Below are 18,760 nucleotides of genomic sequence, written 5' to 3'. Positions count from 1 at the left end.
CTGCCTGTGTCTTGTTGTGGTTAGTCAGCCTATGTGGGGTTTCCTCCTAGGATTGGGGCCAAGGTCGCCTCTTCGGGCCTTGATTCGATACCTAATCCAATCCAGGCTCGGCAAGCCACCTGCATTTCTCTCCTTACACCACTTTGGTAGATGCGTTTTTTTGGATAGAATGCCCAACATGTCCTCAGCAGCCTCTTCCGTTACTTTGGTAAGCAGGCCACGCACGCGGAGAGCTGCTCCCAGAGTAAAGACAGGCTGCAAAACCTGCAAGTATGTCCAGCATTTCTAGACAGTCATCAGCTGCACATGTAGCTGACAAGCCTCGCAGAATTCGTCGGGTGAAATGCGACGAAGAGAAGCCTCATTGCAAACGGTCAGGAGTCTCCCCAAAATGTGTCGCTCCTGCCTGACGAATCAGATGCACAAACACGGGTCGCAAGTGCGATGGCTACCCGATCATCCCAGATGGCAGTCAGACAATCGTATTCTCAGTAACTCGAACGTCTACAGTTCAACGTACTGTCAAGTCTCCCATGGCAGGCGACAAAGACCTTCACTTCCTGGAGTTCTACACCCACTGCGCCGCACCTTCCATGTCCACTGATGGCTTCGACGCAGAGTTCTGGTCCTCGGCGTGTTTACAGATGGCCCAATCCGAGCCTTCAATTCGGCATGCCTTGATAGCCATAGGATACCTCAACAGGTCCCAGACAGGGAGTTTGAAAAGTGCTCGGTCCGGTTTGGTCGCTGCCTCGGGACAGGAGACATTCTTGACACACTACAACAGAGCCATCAAAGCTCTCGCGGAACGCATTTCTGAAGCTTCTTACAGCGCTGAGGTCGGGCTCGTATCCTGCTTCATCTTCGTTGGGATAGAGATTCTGCGCGGGAACTACGACACAGCTATGCTGCACTATTGTAACGGACTCCGCATCCTTCAGACCCTTAGAGCGAAACAAAGGTCAACTCGAGGAAAGACGCTCGGGTCTGACTTGATTGAGAATTCACTCGTTCCTCTATTCCATCGTCTGCTCACCACAGGGATATTGTACGGCGTGCCTACCGAGCTTGCTATGTCTCTCATCCAGAGACCGTCCGATAGCCCACAGCCCGCTTTCCAGTCTATGTTAGAAGCGCAGTCCGCGATGTATGAGCTACGCAACCAAGGCTTATTGTTCATTCGTCACATGGGCGAGAACTTCCGACCGATAACGCCTACTCCCCAACACAAGCTGCTCGACCAACAAGCTTTGCTATTTGCTTTGGATGAATGGTGGATCGCACTGGAAGAGCTTGAGAATAGCAAAGTTCTTTCCAAAGATGACACAATCACAGCACACTCACTAAAGGCCTGCTACTATTCTACCTACATCCTTGGGGCATCGATCACAGATCCTAACCAGTGTGCGTGTGATCGACATTTGCCTCGGTTTAAGTCTCTGGTTGAACACTGTAGACATGTGGTGGAGCACAGTCAGCGCCTAGGAGTTACGTCGCCCGCGGCGAACTTCACGTTCGAGATCACGGTCATCCCATATCTTAACTTCACAGCGTCACGCTGTCGGTGCCCATTCACTAGACGAGAAGCCGTCGCCCTTCTTGAGCGCAACATACCACGCGAGGGTCTCTGGGATGCGCAACAGCAGGCTATGGTATCTCGAAGGCTTATCGAAATCGAGGAGCGCGAAGTCGATCCCATCACTGGGTGGCCGACAGAAAATGCGAGGGTTCTGAGTACGTAAACCATGGGTATGATTGCACAGGCAGAGTTTCGCTTTCTTTGGCCGAGTCAAACAAACATAACCCTCCCTTACCAACGCACGACACTAATTTAGGCGGAATCGCAGGTACTATTGTTCGGGGAAACATGGACGGTAATGGTCGTTTTGCGGTGTACTTCGCAATGGACATTTGGGGCGAGGGTCGTGGCGAAGCACCACTGCCGCCGATTGGCGAACGAGGTAGGATGTGGAAAGAGTGGTTTCAGCTGTGACAGGTGTGTGCAAGACAAACGTATTGCTAGGACTTGCCACCTGCATAGCACCGAGATAGCCATGTCGGTCCCACTTGTCTGACCAGCAAACACTGGACACCGTAGGACTAAAGCTCGCGACCGAATCCACGACGACCTTCACGTCGAAACCCGACGCTTCATGGATCCCACCCGAAAGTTGTTAAAACCTTCACAAGACTGGCGATCATAGCCATCACTGTTCTTAATTCCTTACTGTAAGGATCCAAAGATCTATGGTTCTATCCTAGGCACCATCGAACGGCGCGTATACTACTGCTCAACGCTGCCTCTTGTCAAACTGTTGCAGTTTCGAGCACGTTTGCTAATAGAATATTTTCAAGCCGATACGACTCGCGGAAGACCAATGCTCACCATCCCCTCGTCTCGGCTGAGCAAAGGGAGACGGCTTCACCCCAACGTCAGGGACTCGTCGCCGTCTGTAACGCGCACTGGAAGAAGAAGCATTGAGTCTACCCAGCATGAGTCGAAGCGATCCTCCAATCAAGGCTCGCCACATCCTCTGTCCCCCCGGCCTCATGAAGCCCCCTATCGAGCTCCACGAAAAGATATAGGCGTATGCGATACGAGATGTTCCCAGCCATTTCCCCATCGACAGCAATACTAAAATATCCTAATCTGTCTTTACCCTGTGACACTTCCGTCTTTGACGTTCATCAACCGGGGGCTTAAGACGCAGATCACCCTGACGTGGATACGGAGGACGCGATCCATCCTCGAATGGTCTCATTTACATGATCTGATCCAATTGCTGATGCAATTCACCGACGATTTGCTGTCGGTCCGTATGATAGGCTACCGGTGTGACGACTGGTGCTTCGACCGGTTCGGTTATAACCACGAGACACGCAGCGTCATCGAAGGCTCGGAACTTCTGGAAGGAGTCAAACTTCGCTATAGGCAATCCTATCTGGCTGGTCTATGCTTGGGAATATCAAACACCATTATGACCTCTAATATGCTACAACAGTATACTTCACTGCATAGCTGGTCGCGCGAGCTGAGCATTCCCCTGGCTAAGGACGATAGCCCGGTGACCAAGAACGATATCCGGGTATTTGTTTTTTTTTTCGATGGCGTGCTCGATATGCCATGACTGCGCCATTTAATCATCCAGACAAAAGAAGAGCCCTACACCCAATCGATTGTTCCGAATTGGGAAGACTTTCTCAAAGAGGTTCTGGGAGAGCGTGTCTAAAGCGAAGGCGAAGAAGCTGGATGGGCGCTCCTGGCGGGACGGACTACCGGGACGAGTGGTGCCAAATCAAGTGTAGTGCTGTGTACAACCGTGAGGCGCATCATGACCTGTTGCATGAACATCCAGCTTGGGGGTCAAGTGCACCGCGGCAGGCTTGTGAGGGAGACTGTGGCTTGAGAAGCGTTTGCCAATCTTGGCGGGAATATTCAGGCTGAGACTCTAGTTCACGACAGTTGATAGTGTTCAACTTAATCTCAGCTAGCACATGGAGTCGAGGATACGGTTTGCGAAAGGTGTTATAGTTAACCCGGCTCTGTTCTTTAATGAAGCTCGACCTCATGCCATGCAGCCTTGGGATGGAATTTCAATCAATGAGAACGGATCATACAATAGGTAGTAATAGAATGATATAGTACATGTAAAGATCTATAATAAGCTTATCTCCTCCTTTGTCTATATAGATATAATATTACGCTATGAAAATATAAGACTGTACATGAACTAAAGCATATGTAAATACTTAATAAATTTTATAACTATTGGGATTTTGAATACATATTCATTTGATATTATATATACCCATTATATTACTATAGTAATAAAGCTAGAGTACTAGCTACGTAACTGAATTTGGTTAAATAGTAGTCTTAGCGCACCAATTTGGCCGAAGAAAGTTTTATTCAAAGCGCGTAAGCCCATCTCACAGCGACCTGTGACTTTCCTCAGCTTTAGCCTCAATCGTCTTCTCGTCAAAGTCGGAGCCCTCTTCGCCCGCTGGCAGCTCGATCCCATCGTCGTACACCACCCGCGACACAATGGTCGATGTTGGCGGGAAGAAGTGGCTAAGCGAACAGTATACAACGAATGCAGATGTGAAGCCGTAGAAGTAGAACATGTAGTAGATCTTTTGGGCGTCGCCAATGGACTTTTGCAGAGAAGGGTTCACGGACGCGGCGCTATAGTCCGTTAGCATCAAACAGATAATTGAGAAAACTGGAAAGACGTACAGGCCTGGCAGATTCGGCGTGACGCTGACGAGGAAGGCAACGACAGCACGCCAGTTGGTACCCCATTCGTTGTAGAGATAGATTCCGTGCGAGCGATACAAATCCGGAACATGAATCCGCTGCCGGTGCGTGACCCAGTAGTCTGCGCCGAGAAGCGCGGCGATGGGCGCGAGGAAGCAGCCCAGGCCACTCATGAAGTTCAGCAGCGAGTTGGCGCTGTAGATGATCTTCCACGGCTGCATAATCCAGCCGGCAGTTACAGTTGCAAGCACCGCCCCTCGACGTAGGTTGATGTACTTGGGGCATAGGCACGCCAGGTCGTTGGCGCAACTAATGACGTTGGCGGACAGGTTGGTTCCAATCTGGGCAACGACCCAAGTCAAGCCGACAAAGAATGCGCCGCATCGTCCCGAAGCACCCTCCCAACGCGATGCCAGCTCGAGCGGGTCCCAAATGTACTCGCCGTAGACAACCTTGCTGGATGAGCAGGCGATAATGCCAAAGATTCCTAGGGTTAATTGAATGGCTGGTAGGATAAAGATTTGCCAGTACACGCCTTTGTCGCTCTTTAGGTAGCGGGTGAAGTCGGGAATGTTGGTAGCCATAGTAGCCCTGGGCTGTTAGCATGTCCTTGCATACAAAGAGCCAAACTCACCAAGATCCGGTGTAGCTGGAAACACATGACAGGATGAGCCAGCGGCGAGTAGACCCGCTGACGCCGTAGGGCAGATTCCATATATCACCGGTGCCACCGGCCTTTTGAGTCATGCTGATGACAACGGCGACGGAGGAGACAAGGACTAGGACGGTCTTGAAGACGAACAACCACTTGAGCTTATGCGGTGGAATCATGAGGAAAGGAAACTGGACAGTCCAGAAGATGAAGTGGCTAACCATTTGCTGGGTAGTGAGACCAATATGCTGAGGAATATGGTTGGGGATGTCGAGGTAGGATGGCCAGATTGCCCGGATCATCTGTGTCATCGCGGTGGAACCTGTGTATGTCTGGATGGCATGCCAAAATAGGGCAGTGACGGCCCGAACGATGACTGGGAAGCGCGATGCATAGTATCCCCAGGATGCGCGCATGGCCACTGGGAAGGGCACGTGAAGGCGAGCACCGACGAAGCCATTAAGTACCAGGGGCACACAACATGTGAGGGAGCCGAAGATGGCGCAGACGATGGCCTCGCGCCAGGTCAGGCCGAGGGCCAGGATGGCTGCAGGTTGCATCCATGCCTGCGCATTCAGAGCGTCAGAGAACCAGAAACCAAAGATGGTGAGGGCGGTCCAGGTGCGGCGTTCGACGGGGGTGACATCGCAATCGATGTTAGTCCTGTACGAAAATTAGCTCTGAAGGTGTTCTCATTCAGTGAAGGACCTACCAAGTACCCGGCTCAGCGAAAGAAGACTCCTGACGGGGTAGCACCCAACCGTCGAGCTTCCTCTTGGCCTTAAGGTTGGCCTTGATGGACTCCAGTTTTTTTCGCTGCACAAGACCCATAGTAATGGTTTTGCTACAATGCAAAAGGGCACTGGAACAATCGAAGCAGAGCGAAGACGTTCAATCGAGGCCAGGGCGGGCCCACGGACAGCTGGTGGGGTCTTGTATTCCTCATGTTGATGGACAATGTTGATAAGACAATCGGGCCATCTCCTCGTGGTGACTTACACAACACGACGAGATCTACGAAGTTCGCTATCTTCTCTGGCACTGCCGCCGAACATGTTATCTCAACTCTTGAATGTGCTAAGTTCTCGCTATCTCGACCGAATGCGCCTATCACAGGGCTGAGAGCCTCCGGCGGATTTTTCACTTCCGTCGGAATCGACGTTGATTGGCTGCAGATCCGACGGACGTCGTGGTGGCGGATCGGGCCGAAGAACGTCTGAATGCACCCCAGATGTCAAGGACATGCAATTGCCTTTCCCCGCCGGAGATCATATGGCCGGCGGGATGTTAGAAAAAGAAGATATGCCCCCCATCGCGGTGCTGCGTATCAATGTCGTGGAGTGAAAGTCGCGCAGACACTGTCAACACCATGGCTACAACCGACCAGTACTTCCGGCTGCCTTCGGCGCGTCCTTATGCGTATGAGTTCCCATTCGCGACGACAGCACTCATCATCATCGACATCCAGCGCGACTTTGTCGACCCTGGCGGCTTTGGTAGTGTCCAGTGCGGCAACGATACCGTGTTTTCTAAGGCGCGCTCTATTGTCCCTGCCGTCCAAAAGGTCCTTGATATCTTCCGCTCCGTCAACGGCCATGTCATCCACACACGCGAGGGTCACCAGGCCGACCTGGCCGATCTACCCGCCTCCAAAAAGCTGCGGCAGATCAGCGCGCCGAGCGGTCACCACACGCTCGGCATTGGGGATAATGGCCCGATGGGTCGTCTGCTCGTCCGTGGCGAGTACGGACACGACATCATCGACGAGCTAACTCCATTCCCGGGCGAATCTGTCATAGATAAGCCGGGGAAAGGCAGCTTCTGGGGCACCGGTTTGCATCGCGAGCTGCTGGCCAGGGGTATCACCCACCTCCTGTTTGCTGGCGTGACGACTGAGTGAGTGTCTACCCTCGACATATTTGCTCGTCCGGATCTAATGACGACAGATGCTGCGTGGCCACGACTGTAAGAGAGTGTAATGACCGCGGATTCCAGTGCTGCGTGCTCCAGGACTGCACTGCCGGTTTCGACGCCCAACAGGTCACCACGGCACTGGACACTATTTGCGGCCAGGACGGGCTCTTCGGATTTGTGGGCAGCAGCACCGATTTCCTTGCAGCCACTTCAGGACTGGTGCCAGCCTGTGACATCGGAGGCGTCCCGTTACTTGCTGGCGATAGGTTGCCCAGCATAGGTGCGCTTCTCCACCACTACCGGAAAGGCACTCTAAAGCCCGCGGAGGTCATCCATGCCATTTACGACCGCATCGACCGCTGCAACAGCAGCTCGAACAAGGCCGTATGGATCACCCTCAAGTCACGTGCGCAGACGCTCGCAGCAGCCGAAGAGCTATCCGCAAAGTACGCCAGCAAACCCCTCCCGCCACTTTTCTGCATCCCTTTCTCCGTTAAGGACAACATTGACGTCGCTTGCCTTCCAACTACGAGTGCCCTGCCTAGCTTGTCTGTCATCCCGTGTAGCTCCGCTCCCGCCGTCCAGCATGTGCTCGACGCTGGCGCCCTGGTCATTGGCAAGGTGAACCTCGACCAGCTTGCCACTGGCCTTGCCGGCACGCGCTCTCCATATGGACTCGTCCACTCCGTCTTTTCGAATGAACATCTCAGCGGTGGCTCCTCATCAGGTTCTGCTGTGTCCGTAGCTGCCGGACTGGTTGCCTTCAGCCTTGGTACCGACACTGCGGGAAGTGGACGCGTTCCCGCAGCTCTCAATCACGTCGTCGGTCTCAAACCCACCCTTGGCACCGTCTCCGCCCGCGGCGTAGTACCTGCTGTCCGCTCTCTGGACACTATTTCCGTCATGGCGAATTCGATCGACGACGCGCGGATGGTTTGGCGCACGATCGCCCGGTACGACCCGGACGATGCTTTCGCCAAACCGCCTTCCTCGCTAGCCGTATGGCACTCCGACTTCCGTGGCATTCATGCCGCTGGCTTCACCTTCGCCGTGCCGCCCGTTTCCGCTCTACAGGTCTGCAGCCCGACGTACCGCGCGCAGTTCGATGCCGCTGTATCTGCACTTGAAGCCCGTGGCGGCCGCCGCGTGTCCGACACTGATTTCGATTACACGCCCTTCGAGCGCGCAGGAGCCTTGCTGTACAACGGAGCTCTTCTGTATGAGCGCGTTGACAGCATCGGGGTCGATGTCTTGAGCAAGCACGCCGCAGCACTTCATCCAACGACGCAAAAGGTGCTCCTGCCCACTCTTAATAACCCGCCGTCCGCGTTCACTATTTTCGCAGACCAACTACTACGCCGCACGCTAACCCACGCTGCGCAGCGTACCTTCGATAAGCTTCGCGGCGGCATCGACGTGCTGGTGGTTCCCAGCGTACCGAAACACCCACGAATCGCCGACATGGAGGCCGCACCTCTGGCGCTCAACGCTGAGATGGGAACCTTCACGCACTTTGGGAACGTGCTTGACTTGTGTGGTGTGAGCGTTCCGTTTTCGATGTATGAAGAAGACGGCGTCAAATTGCCCTTCGGAATCACCTTGCTTGGTGGTTCCGGCATGGACGCGCGGGTGTTGGGCATTGCCGAGGCGGTGGAGGGGGGGTTGGGGAGTCGCCAGCCGTGAAACGACGACGCGAACCCCTGAAAGCGAAGTCGCGAGGAGTTAACTACCAAGCGTGCGAGAAACGATCATCGCCATCACATCGCAATGAGGCGTGTGCGTCTGGAGGAAGCCCAGCGTAACACGCTCTAATCCAGAGGCGTGGGGGGATCGGACAATACATATGAACAGTCTCTGCACGAGCTGTTCCAACGCAGATAGAATAAAGCCATGGCTGCTAGTACGGACTGGAGCCCGAAGAAGAGAAGATGGTGCGAACCAAATAGGTCAAATGAAAATGTAGGCATATACTATCCAGGCATGAATGCACATATCCAGTTCTTTGCTTTCTCATCACAATTCGACGAGATCGTTGCATGAACAAAGTCGTTTGATTAATAGTATCGAACATGCTAACATCTAATTTGTAGGAGTGGGCGACGCGACAGCGGTCATGCCTGACCGAGAAGCTCCAGGGGTCGTCGTAATGGCGTGGTAGTCATTCGAACCAAACCTGGCAACACTGAACATATTGTCATCAAGCAGTGTCGTCCTCCCACTGTGCGCAAATGTCCACTCGCAGTCCTCACCAATTCTGTTCTGCGATGCGACTTCTCCCAACGGGAGACCAATTGTAGGCGCATAGCTTGCCTGACAAATAGTCGCCGTGGTCGGAGTGGCCAGTTCCTCTCCATAGTAAGCCTTCGCGTTGGCAGTAAACAGATCTTGAATAGCGAAGTCTGGTTTGTATGAGATGGTGCAGTGCACCGCACCGTGATGATTGGACCTGTGGCACTCCTTGCTCTGGGCCAGGATGGAGTTTGTGGCTTGCGCGAAAGTGAGTTTCGGGAGCTCGCTCGAGATGCTGTAGATTGCGCTGCCAATGCCGTAGGCTACTGAAGAGGATTGACCGGCGTATTTGTAGACCGTAGCATTGTGTAGGATATGGTAGATATACGGGCTTGTGAACGTCAGACCGGATACGACGGCCGTGTTCGGGCGTCCTGGTATAGTAGGCGTGTCAGTCGGATTTGTACCGTTGTTGCAAAATGCTTCCGAGTTAGATTGACTCGGAGTTGGCCAATAATACGCTTCATAGGACTCTGCGTGCATGGAGCATCTTGCTTTCGCAGGTGGGGATGGTTCGATCGTAGGCGGTAAGGAGACAGCACAAGGAGGTGCTGATATCGAGGCCGTTGGATCAATATGTGAGGTCCGCCAGGTGTACGCTTCTGCAAGGCGAGAACATTCAGGGCTTAGATCCTCGGCAACCGTGCAAGTTGGAATAGGTAGTTGCTGAAGCTCAGTAGACCAGGTTGGAGTGAGCCATCCACCTGTCCCAGTCTGGGTGAATTGCAATGTGGACGACGAACTTCGAATGGTTGTGCACTGTTCATAGCAGTCATTCGCACGGGGGTAACCGTCGCAAAGCGTGGTCAGTCCGGGATAGCTTGTGGAGCAACTCACAACAGGCCATTCATAGGTGTTGGTAGTCACAGTTGGCGTGTCATAGTCTGACCATGAGTAAACCGCCCCACTCGCCAGCTGTTGAACAAGGAAGTCACGGGTTACGCCATACGATATGAGCGAGTCCCAACATTCGACAATCGATTTGGGGATGTCCGAAAATTCTGTGGGCAGAGGTATGGCGCTTGCACTGGGGAATGGAGCATGTGTTGGTGGTGGCGTGGTGGGGGGCGTCCAGTCTTCTGTCGAGCTGCTCCTAGGAGCTTCTGTTGTCGCGTCACTCGTTGTAGTCTCTTTAATTCTTCAGCACTGCTATTGATGCGAAGGGGAATGCACGTACGAGCGACGGTCGCCCCCACGAGAGATACAACCGCGAACCAATGAAGTCTTCTCAAAAGATTCGCCATTGTCAGAGTATTTGGCTAATGTGGTATATATAACATTGCTGGGAGAGGAGTTAAAGCCTCTATATAGGTACGTCGATCTGATGTATAAGATCAAGATACGGACAGAGTAAGAAGCATCTCTTGCAACACGAGTTCCCTCATATGTTTAATGTACTACAAAGTGAAGTGGCTGATAATATGATGCAGAGATATAAATTTATCCCCGGATACAGCTTAGCTTGATTGACGCGCATGCCCAAATTGACGCGGAACTGATCAATACGGAATTCTACCCGCTCCGGTCCCAGTAGCTTGTTCTCGAGCTGCATGATCCAATACATCCAAGTCTTGTTGCAGTTTTGGAAGAAACAAATGACTCCAACTGATAATATCTCACCTCGCTTTGTGGCGGAATGACTAGACCATTCCAGAGCTTATGCTGAACTGTTAGATTCCCATCCAAACTGGCGTTTTCCAGGGCCTACGTCATTCCTCAGGTAATTCTAGAAAGTCATCAAAAGAAGTCTTCTCGTGAAGCCGTTTAAAGCGAGCTGAGAGGTAAAATTTCTAGAAGTCTTGCGGTCACCCAAACTTTACAATATAGATGACCTTCCTTCCACATTTTCGGGAACAAGAAAACAAACAGCATCCTTACAATGCTACTTTGTCCAGAACGTGCTGCATTGTGGTAGACTAGGAGGGTGAGCAGGAATTGTAGGTAAAGTTGGCTTCATCTGGTTTGTTATATCTTATCCGCTGACGGCACGATGCGAACCTTGTGTTGGTCTCAATGTTTTCAAGTCCCATGGTTCTCACTAGGGGATAACAGGTCCTGTAATGTTTCCCCATCATTTGATCACATGCCTTACGTATGCACAGTATGACAACAACGATTCAAGTTCTACCTATGATTCGGGGTTTGGCTTCACAAGACTCCCTACCTCGCTTTCTAGTAACTGTAAAGCTTTCCGTGCAAATGGCGCCGCAGACCCACGTATCTGCAACGCCCACTTGAGGTCGTCCACGCGCATAACGCACCATGTCATCTCCTCACCGTCCTCTGCCGTCGCCCAAAGTAACCCTGCAAAGGACCCAATCATACCTACCTGATACGATGCAACACCGCCCCAGAAGGCCGCAGTGTGCTCCGGCCCCAGGGACATGAGCAGGTGGATAGCTGCTTCGAGATTTTTCCTGGCGGCGCTGCGGACCGCAGTATGTAGAGATGGAGGCGCTTGCGGTGTCAGAATTCGTACAAGCGCCCGGTACAATAGCACAACGACAGTATGATATGCGAGGTGGAGCGAGGCACTTGCACACACGGACCGATCGCGCGTCGGGGAAAATGCCAGGACATCTGGGAGCGAAGTTTTCCACTGCGAAAGTCTCCGTAAGATAGGTTGCGCGAGATCAACGGCCGCGAGCACGCCCATCTTGTCCAACGTCCCATCCCGCCTCTGCGCGGTCGCTACGTAGTAAGTCCTGTTTACGTCGTCAAGGATCTGTGAGAGCTCTATATGTGAGAGGAATAGCTGCCAGCCTATATGTGCCGCTACGGCGCCCAGGCCCAAGCCCTCACTTTTGTCGTGCTCCGGGAAGTCCGACGAAGAGCAAGGGCTGAGATCCCAGTCATCTTCGGAAAGTAGCATCGGTCGGCCATGCACAAAAGCAGTCCACCTGTCCTGCATATACAGTGCCCAGCTTAGCCGACGGCGTAGCCCGGCCTCCCACACAGGGATGGACCAGGATTCGCAGTTAACGTGAAGTCCCAGATCGTATGAAATGGCTACAAGCTGAGCGTGGAGTTTCCAGACCGATGATGCCGGCCGCCCTGAGGAGTCGAGCCGACTCCTCTGAAGGAGTAGCAGCCCAGCCTCTAGGGTGCTGAGCTTAGGGCTGTGCATCTCTTCCTGGAGCGCTACGTTGGCCATCCTCTCGAGCAGGGCCACATCCACTGTCTGCTTAGCACTCCAATTCTCCAGCACACTATCGTGGATCTGCCAGTCCAGGGCAAGCAGATATACCGCTGCGAGTAAGGATGGGGCAAACTGTCGGTGCGAGGTCTGGTGTTTTGCAATAAAGACGTCCTTGTGGAGGATAGGGAAACTAGGGTGTACGAATTGAAAGTAAAGACGGACTAGCCTGTGGCCCATCGGTTGCACGGCAGCTTCGATTGCGTCGAGGTCGGAGGTCCTCCGGTCTTCTGATGTGTCGGGATGCACTACAAACAGTGTGCGGTCGTCCATGCGCCGCACAAAGTTGGCACTTGCAGGATGGGGTGACCGCAGATCAAGGAGGATTGGGTCGCGGTAGTCACTCGAACCTATATATTCCGCATTGTTCACAGGATCGAGGCCGAGCGTGTCGTTCAGTATGCTGGGATAGGCCCCCGCAGGACAGGTACTGACGCGCACCTCGTCCTCCTCGTATGAATACGATGTGCGTACGGAGTCAGGCGATTGAGGAGCCGCATCTTCCGCATCCCGTGTTTTAGCAGGCTGTTCGTGTGCTTCGCTGATATGGCCAGCGCGGTCAGGTGGTCTTCGCCGTTGTCGCGGCTTCCGAGCGGGTCCACGTTCAAAGGTACACCTCAACCCGTGGAACGAGCAGAGCACGCAAAGCTCTTCGTTGTTTTTCTTGACGCATCGTGTCTTGCGGAGTCGGCAGGTGTCGCATGCAGCTTGGGAGCGTATTCGTGGATGCATGAGGAAAGTCGCTGCGATAGCGGACGTGTGCATGGTGCAATTGGGCGATTGAGTCCGTGCTCGTCCAGTCGTCCGACGGCTGTGCTGCTGATTGGCCAGACAAACTCCTCCGTCGGAGAACCCTGGTCCTCCGCCGGATCAAAACCGTACTAATCTTCCACAGCCTTAGCTCCAGCTCAGCTTGACTCTTTATGGAGAGTGCGAGGTTTGGCATGGAGCCAGTGATAATATGAAACTGCTCGCTTCATATGTTTTCTTGTCTTGCGCCTTTTCGATTCCTCGAGCTCATCACATCTTCCTAGGCCAGCAAGCAGGACTGAAGCAATTACGGCGCAAATAGCTACTCAGGTAGATTTGGTTGGCACAGAGAGCACCTGGAACCGCGGAGCACAAACATGGGTCTCTCAGACAACAGATGCACTTGTCAGTGCCTTCTCGATGGCCCCGTGAGTCTCCATCCTTGGGCAACCAGAGGAACAGCCTGACCTGATGTGTTCAGGTTGAATACCGCATCGCCTCGAAATCCGATCGATCTGACACAATGGCTATCGCCGTCGTTGGAGCGCATCTCCGTGGTTTTCCTCTCAACAAAGACCTCACATGTCGTGGCGCCCTGTTTCTCCAGCTCACCAAAACTTCTGCAAACTATCGCCTCTTTGCTCTGCAGAACACTGAACCCAGGAAGCCAGGCCTTCGTCGCGCGATTGCAGGCGAAAGTGGACGTCCTATTGAGGTTGAAGTGTGGCGCCTACCCAAAGCTCAGTTCGGCGAGTTCATGGACACGGTCAAATTTCCTTTGGGGATCGGTCAAGTTGAACTGCAAGATCACTCATGGATTCATGGCTTTGTTTGCGAGTACGCCGCGCTGGCTGGTACCTTGGACATTACCGAATTTGGTGGCTGGAGAGCTTACACTAACAACCTGACGTTGCCAGCTTCTTCTGGTGCTTTTCGCACGTGCGACTAGGCAACGAGCCATATAGAGATGATATAGTTTGACTCAATCCGGTCTTTAGATTGTCTCCCTAGAACATCAAACGCGTCCTGAACGCAAGTAGCCTGTTTTCGGCTAGGCTGACAGCACGCTATTTGAAAATCTCTCAGGTGTCATAGGATCCAAGAAGCAAAACTGGCTTGGATGCGTGACCTGCAGTGCCCTTTTCCGCGCACAAACCTCTATAGGCAATCTCATTACAAGAAACAATACCATTTTCGTCTTACTGCAAGGCTTAGCCACAATACAAATGTTACCCTGCCAGGGTGTGGAGCAAGGCAGCAAGGCTGCGCTGCTGTTGCCCCGCCCTTTACGCAGCGAACTTTGACAGCTGAATGGCTTTGCACCTCCACTTTGCACCTCCCATCACTGGGCAACACAGCGCAGAATCATGTCTCGCGCGCATGATGATGTGCTGTACTCATATAGGTACGGTTCATCCCATACGGCTACAGTTCAGCTGTAAAATACTTTTCTAAAATTAGCCACAGCCTTGCTTAGCGATATTACTTGGGGGCCACAGTGGACTTGGCAAGACTCCCTGCAGCCTCATCCCCTTAGGTTTAAACACAAGTCCAGGATGGACAGCTCAATCGCAACAACCGACCTTCTTTGTTCTGTTTTGTTCACGATTTGGTTGTCGTCCATGCTTTCCAGTTGATATACGATTTCAGCTCCATCACATTGCCGAAACGTCTAATGCCATTCATCTAGGCAGTCTTGCACCCTAGTCTATACATCCTCCAGGGCTACAGGGACGTTCACCTCATGACTCTCACATTGCCAACGGGTTCCATCGATAAGGATATTTACAAAGGGTTCTGGATCAACCAGTCACTTGGCACAGTACGTGGCGCTACCCTGACGCTTGACCGCCAAGCTGGGGGTCTCGTCATTGCGTTCCTGGCTTTATTCATCGCTGCCACGGCACGCAGCCTCTGGAAGATCGTACGGTTCCTCGTACATGCTACTAGTTCGACTTGCAATAAGCAGGACGGCGTCTACCACCAACGACAAGCCATCTTGCGTAACCAGCCGTTAGCACTTAATGCTGTGCTAGACTTCTGTCGGCTTGGCTATGCCTGGCGAAATCGAGCCACTGATGCCCCACATCGGATACTGCCGGTTTCCCTGCTAGCTTCTGCGATCGCAGTGGCTTCCATCGCTGCTGGTATGTGCATGGAAGCTGTTCCGATGCTAGTTGGCTGATCTCCTCAGGTCTTTTGTCCTCGAGGATCCTAACTACCTCGAGAGACGAAGTTTTAATAGATGGAAGAAATTGTGGGGTACAGGTCAACGATCTGAACATCCAAGCGTCTACCATCGAGACCATTATGAATCGTCAAAGTCAGAAATGTCTCGAAGATTTTGCATATTCGACGCAATGTTATCGCGAGGGCGATACTTCTCAGAACGAACTATGTGAGACTTTTGCGACTTCGACGTTACCTTTCACATCAGACAGAAATGCTTCTTGTCCATTTGCTGGGGAAATATGTAAATCAGCGACCGGTAACATTCTGCTAGATTCAGGCGTGCTAGACTCTCACTTACACCTCGGTCTCAATCGAGGTCCACGATTCACTCTTCGCCATCAGACGCATTGCGCGCCTTTAAACACAAAGGGCTTTACGGATACGGTCACGACCGCGAAGAGCTCCCAGAGTAGACAGGTCTACCGATATGGGAACAGATACGGACCGAACGGCAATGAGACGTATGTTTTCGCAATTGACATTAAGAACGAAAAGCCGGTCTTTGACGGCATTAATATTGGTAACTATAAAGTCTCGTAAGTCTTTCAAATTTTGAAACTCTTCTAGCATACGTTGACCTGTGAATAGGGTTTTGATGACCGACCAGGAGAGGAAGGTTGAATTCCTCAAAGAACTAAGAAAGCCCAATGCGTTCGTATCATTACTATTTCTTGATGCTACGGAAGTTGTATATGCCGTACGAACAGAAGATCCCTGGTTTTCGGCTACAACGAGGGTCTCGAAGAGCAACTCATCAGCTTCGGGCTCCCATTTTGTTGCTGACGAACCCGTTGGCGTATTGGGCTGCGTGACTGAGAGGTCATATTGCAACCCGGCCCTTCCAGTCAATGTCGGATGCATCGATGGTTTTTCTATCATTGGTGGAGATCCCTTTGACTCCCTCGCAAGAGCCTGGCCAGATACAACTGATCAATCTACGATTCGCGCCTTCATAGCTGCATTGAGCAATCAAGGTGCTGGCCTGTTGGACATCTACTATGCAATACCAAACTCACCGTCGCTTCTATCCCGCAATACGATAATGGGTAACATGCAGACAGCAGCTATACCAAAACATCGATGGCAGGAGGAGCGCGAGCATTTGTACAAAGCTAGTCTTGCTGCTATACAATCTATGATGGTCGACCATGCTAGAGGGTTTGCTCTCGGAAAAAATCTCTACTGCATTGATCAAAAGATATGTCATAGACTCTGTCAAAGTCAGGTTTGTAACCACTCCTACATAGACTATCTAGACTAACATTCATGATTATCAGAAAGTCCGCTCCGCCAAGCACTATTCATTCAACGCTTGGATGCTAGGAGTGATTCTTCTGGTGGGGAGCACGTTAGTGCTCATATCGACGTTCATAGAGGAAATATTCGCCCTTTTCCTGCGATATCCTCGCCTTCGCAGCGAAAAGCTAGTCTACAGCTACGCCGAGTGGCAAGCTGGATCCACATTACAGCTGCAACGCCTAGCACATGAGAACCTCGGCACTGGAAATTGGACACGAACGAACGAAGCGATACCAGTCACAGAGCCTGGAGACACTCTAGCCATACTGGACGTTACTGACGCGAAACATGCACGCATGGTAGTACCATCCACTGAACTTGATGTTTTTGGCCTGGCGGAAGGGTCTTTGGCTCATGCCAAGCGACCTGCACGGTATTCACGTCTCCCGAGTACGGAAGTCATCTAAGTCTCTCTATTTCCTATTCTACTTCTTCAGCAATGGTAAAATGTTAACTTTTATCAAACGCCCAACGAAACTGCCGCAATACATTTCCCTGCGACCTGCCCATGTGGTTTCTCCCAAATCATTCCAATGGCCAACAGCTGCAAGTGTATTCATTCTCAAGAATCTTGACAGCGGCATACCAGACATTCACAGGCAGGGTGTTCATCGAGCTGGTGTTTTCCAAAATAAGTTGCAACTCCTCAAATGGAACGACAGACACAAGATGCTGTCGGAACCTAGAATATAGTTCTCCATATCCGCTACAGTACTCGCTGGTCCGAATACAGTGTCTAGAATGCGAAACTAGGGTCAGGATTCGCTCTACACAGGCGGGCATCCGAGGGGGAATGGTTGGCACTGGTGTAGCAACACAACACCGAGAGCTAAGTGCGCATCAAGCGGTCTCACTTCCATCGAGCATTGTTTCAGGATCAGGTGCAAATAGCAATTGAACGATAAGAGATGGACATGTTTCTGGAAGGTAGAGGGGGTAGACAAATAATCTTGTGAGAATGCGTATCTTCTGCCAGCCCTTTGCGAGAATGATCTTAATGCTGAATCGGCTCAATTCTACATACTCCACAGTGTTAGAGTCGAGGTCAGCGTTCAAGTGGAACTTTAGCCAGTCTGCTGACATGCCTTATGCTCGTAACGATATTGATGTTCTTCGAAAGCCCGGAGCCCAACGAGCGTAATGGTATTGACAGCAACGCGTCAAACGGGAGCGTTATGACTGAGTTGGATGAAATCAGAACGGCGTGTCTTTAGCGGTGGTCAACATCACACTTGAATGAATGATCAGACTAGCTGCATGAATGCATTGTTACGAGGCTCACTAACACTCTTGAGATCTGATCCCTTCTTCATCTTGGCTAAGAATGGGAATCAGGTCCAGGACAGTGCATACTACCTTTCGCGAAGTCTCAGAGCCTGTCAGGTCCTCAGGGCGGCGTATAAATGCGCATTCTGGAAAGGAATCGCCAAGTATGATTCTTCCGAAGCTGCAGTATTTGCCCTTGTGACATCGCGCTGATCAGGTCCAATGATGACTGAGCCCGGTGTCGCTCTCTGTACCCCACCGATTGGCAGTAGTCTGCCTAGGAACGCTTTGACCGGACGCATCGACCTAGCGTCTGTCTTCCCGTCGTACACAACATTCGGCGTGGCGCCTTCATCATCGCGATTTTCGGCCCTGTCACCAATCATTGGCGACTCGTCAGTACCGCCACAGTATTGGCGTGCCGCGGTTGCGGTAAGTATATATTTCATTATATTAAGGATGAAGTCCCACCAATTTTACTATCTTCACATTGGATTGTATGCGTTGCACTATGCCTGCCCGGGTTCATGGCTGGTCAATACGTCTACCAAAGTTGCTGATGGAGCAATCCAACTTTGCCATCTTAACTACCATTACGGTTTCCTCGCCAGTGCTCTAGCATTTATAGCACTGTACTGGGCGTTCCCTTCAGCCAAGGTTGACGAATTTGTGACCCAGGAATAAAGCTTAAGAGAATTACAAAGATAATTCGAAGACCGTGGGGAAATGGTCGCACCGGGACTGTCGATTGTTCTGGGGGTGACAACGCCGCGTGACCTTGGAAATTGAAAGGATTACACTATACTTGAAACATCATCCTGCATAATCTCATTGTTTGTTCTAGGGACCTGACTTGTTTCGGAGGTGAAGGGTCATAGTGAACAATACAAGGTCTTCACTGACA

At 51.9% G+C, this 18,760-nt stretch overlaps 9 protein-coding genes across 9 annotated transcripts; 5 read left to right on the top strand and 4 right to left on the bottom strand.

Moving 5' to 3' along the window:
• Positions 1 to 121: 121 nt before the first annotated feature.
• CC84DRAFT_1208556 (uncharacterized protein) lies at positions 122 to 1,993 on the top strand (the record flags this gene model as incomplete). Its single annotated transcript, XM_018182168.1, has 4 exons — positions 122 to 270; positions 329 to 373; positions 419 to 1,734; positions 1,836 to 1,993. The coding sequence occupies exons 1-4, from the start codon at positions 170 to 172 to the stop codon at positions 1,991 to 1,993; spliced, it is 1,620 nt and encodes a 539-aa protein (XP_018031757.1). The 5' UTR covers positions 122 to 169.
• A 1,826-nt stretch (positions 1,994 to 3,819) lies between these two features.
• Positions 3,820 to 5,741, bottom strand: CC84DRAFT_1127008 (allantoin permease; the record flags this gene model as incomplete). Its single annotated transcript, XM_018175760.1, has 4 exons — positions 3,820 to 4,186; positions 4,238 to 4,849; positions 4,893 to 5,573; positions 5,623 to 5,741. 4 exons carry the CDS (start codon positions 5,739 to 5,741, stop codon positions 3,931 to 3,933), a joined length of 1,668 nt encoding a protein of 555 aa, XP_018031756.1. The 3' UTR covers positions 3,820 to 3,930.
• A 538-nt stretch (positions 5,742 to 6,279) lies between these two features.
• On the top strand, positions 6,280 to 8,570 carry CC84DRAFT_1228438 (glutamyl-tRNA amidotransferase subunit A; the record flags this gene model as incomplete). Its single annotated transcript, XM_018183639.1, has 2 exons — positions 6,280 to 6,806; positions 6,857 to 8,570. The coding sequence occupies 2 exons, from the start codon at positions 6,280 to 6,282 to the stop codon at positions 8,505 to 8,507; spliced, it is 2,178 nt and encodes a 725-aa protein (XP_018031755.1). The 3' UTR covers positions 8,508 to 8,570.
• CC84DRAFT_190674 (uncharacterized protein) lies at positions 8,570 to 8,823 on the bottom strand. The gene has a single exon (XM_018185535.1). It carries the CDS (start codon positions 8,789 to 8,791, stop codon positions 8,633 to 8,635), a length of 159 nt encoding a protein of 52 aa, XP_018031754.1. The 5' UTR covers positions 8,792 to 8,823; the 3' UTR covers positions 8,570 to 8,632.
• Positions 8,824 to 8,903: 80 nt separating this feature from the next.
• Positions 8,904 to 10,357, bottom strand: CC84DRAFT_1228437 (uncharacterized protein; the record flags this gene model as incomplete). Its single annotated transcript, XM_018183638.1, has 2 exons — positions 8,904 to 10,243; positions 10,291 to 10,357. 2 exons carry the CDS (start codon positions 10,355 to 10,357, stop codon positions 8,904 to 8,906), a joined length of 1,407 nt encoding a protein of 468 aa, XP_018031753.1.
• Positions 10,358 to 11,240: 883 nt separating this feature from the next.
• On the bottom strand, positions 11,241 to 13,071 carry CC84DRAFT_1198636 (uncharacterized protein; the record flags this gene model as incomplete). Its single annotated transcript, XM_018181579.1, has 1 exon — positions 11,241 to 13,071. Exon 1 carries the CDS (start codon positions 13,039 to 13,041, stop codon positions 11,242 to 11,244), a length of 1,800 nt encoding a protein of 599 aa, XP_018031752.1. The 5' UTR covers positions 13,042 to 13,071.
• A 144-nt stretch (positions 13,072 to 13,215) lies between these two features.
• Positions 13,216 to 14,133, top strand: CC84DRAFT_1167601 (allophanate hydrolase). Its single transcript, XM_018179214.1, has 2 exons — positions 13,216 to 13,487; positions 13,541 to 14,133. Exon 2 carries the CDS (start codon positions 13,583 to 13,585, stop codon positions 14,006 to 14,008), a length of 426 nt encoding a protein of 141 aa, XP_018031751.1. The 5' UTR covers positions 13,216 to 13,487; positions 13,541 to 13,582; the 3' UTR covers positions 14,009 to 14,133.
• Positions 14,134 to 14,375: 242 nt separating this feature from the next.
• On the top strand, positions 14,376 to 17,056 carry CC84DRAFT_190654 (uncharacterized protein). The gene is made up of 5 exons (XM_018185534.1): positions 14,376 to 14,464; positions 14,527 to 15,206; positions 15,254 to 15,827; positions 15,880 to 16,516; positions 16,569 to 17,056. Exons 2-5 carry the CDS (start codon positions 14,804 to 14,806, stop codon positions 16,995 to 16,997), a joined length of 2,043 nt encoding a protein of 680 aa, XP_018031750.1. The 5' UTR covers positions 14,376 to 14,464; positions 14,527 to 14,803; the 3' UTR covers positions 16,998 to 17,056.
• Positions 17,057 to 18,264: 1,208 nt separating this feature from the next.
• Positions 18,265 to 18,676, top strand: CC84DRAFT_190634 (uncharacterized protein). The gene has a single exon (XM_018185533.1). It carries the CDS (start codon positions 18,316 to 18,318, stop codon positions 18,538 to 18,540), a length of 225 nt encoding a protein of 74 aa, XP_018031749.1. The 5' UTR covers positions 18,265 to 18,315; the 3' UTR covers positions 18,541 to 18,676.
• Positions 18,677 to 18,760: the final 84 nt, after the last annotated feature.

Source organism: Paraphaeosphaeria sporulosa (genome assembly GCF_001642045.1).
Source record: "Paraphaeosphaeria sporulosa strain AP3s5-JAC2a unplaced genomic scaffold CC84scaffold_10, whole genome shotgun sequence".
Classification (NCBI taxonomy): Eukaryota; Fungi; Ascomycota; class Dothideomycetes; order Pleosporales; family Didymosphaeriaceae; genus Paraphaeosphaeria; species Paraphaeosphaeria sporulosa.
Note: the sequence above shows the minus strand (reverse complement) of the source record. Positions and strands in the feature narration are given on the sequence as shown.

Bases quoted from the DNA above. Each gene is read 5' to 3' on its own strand.
- CC84DRAFT_190674 (XM_018185535.1), bottom strand. From the start codon at position 8,791: ATGCCTACATTTTCATTTGACCTATTTGGTTCGCACCATCTTCTCTTC.
- CC84DRAFT_1167601 (XM_018179214.1), top strand. From the start codon at position 13,583: ATGGCTATCGCCGTCGTTGGAGCGCATCTCCGTGGTTTTCCTCTCAAC.
- CC84DRAFT_190654 (XM_018185534.1), top strand. From the start codon at position 14,804: ATGACTCTCACATTGCCAACGGGTTCCATCGATAAGGATATTTACAAA. The intron at 15,207-15,253 runs GTATGTGCATGG...TGATCTCCTCAG, and splicing joins AGTGGCTTCCATCGCTGCTG to GTCTTTTGTCCTCGAGGATC. The intron at 16,517-16,568 runs GTTTGTAACCAC...CATGATTATCAG, and splicing joins ATAGACTCTGTCAAAGTCAG to AAAGTCCGCTCCGCCAAGCA.
- CC84DRAFT_190634 (XM_018185533.1), top strand. From the start codon at position 18,316: ATGAAGTCCCACCAATTTTACTATCTTCACATTGGATTGTATGCGTTG.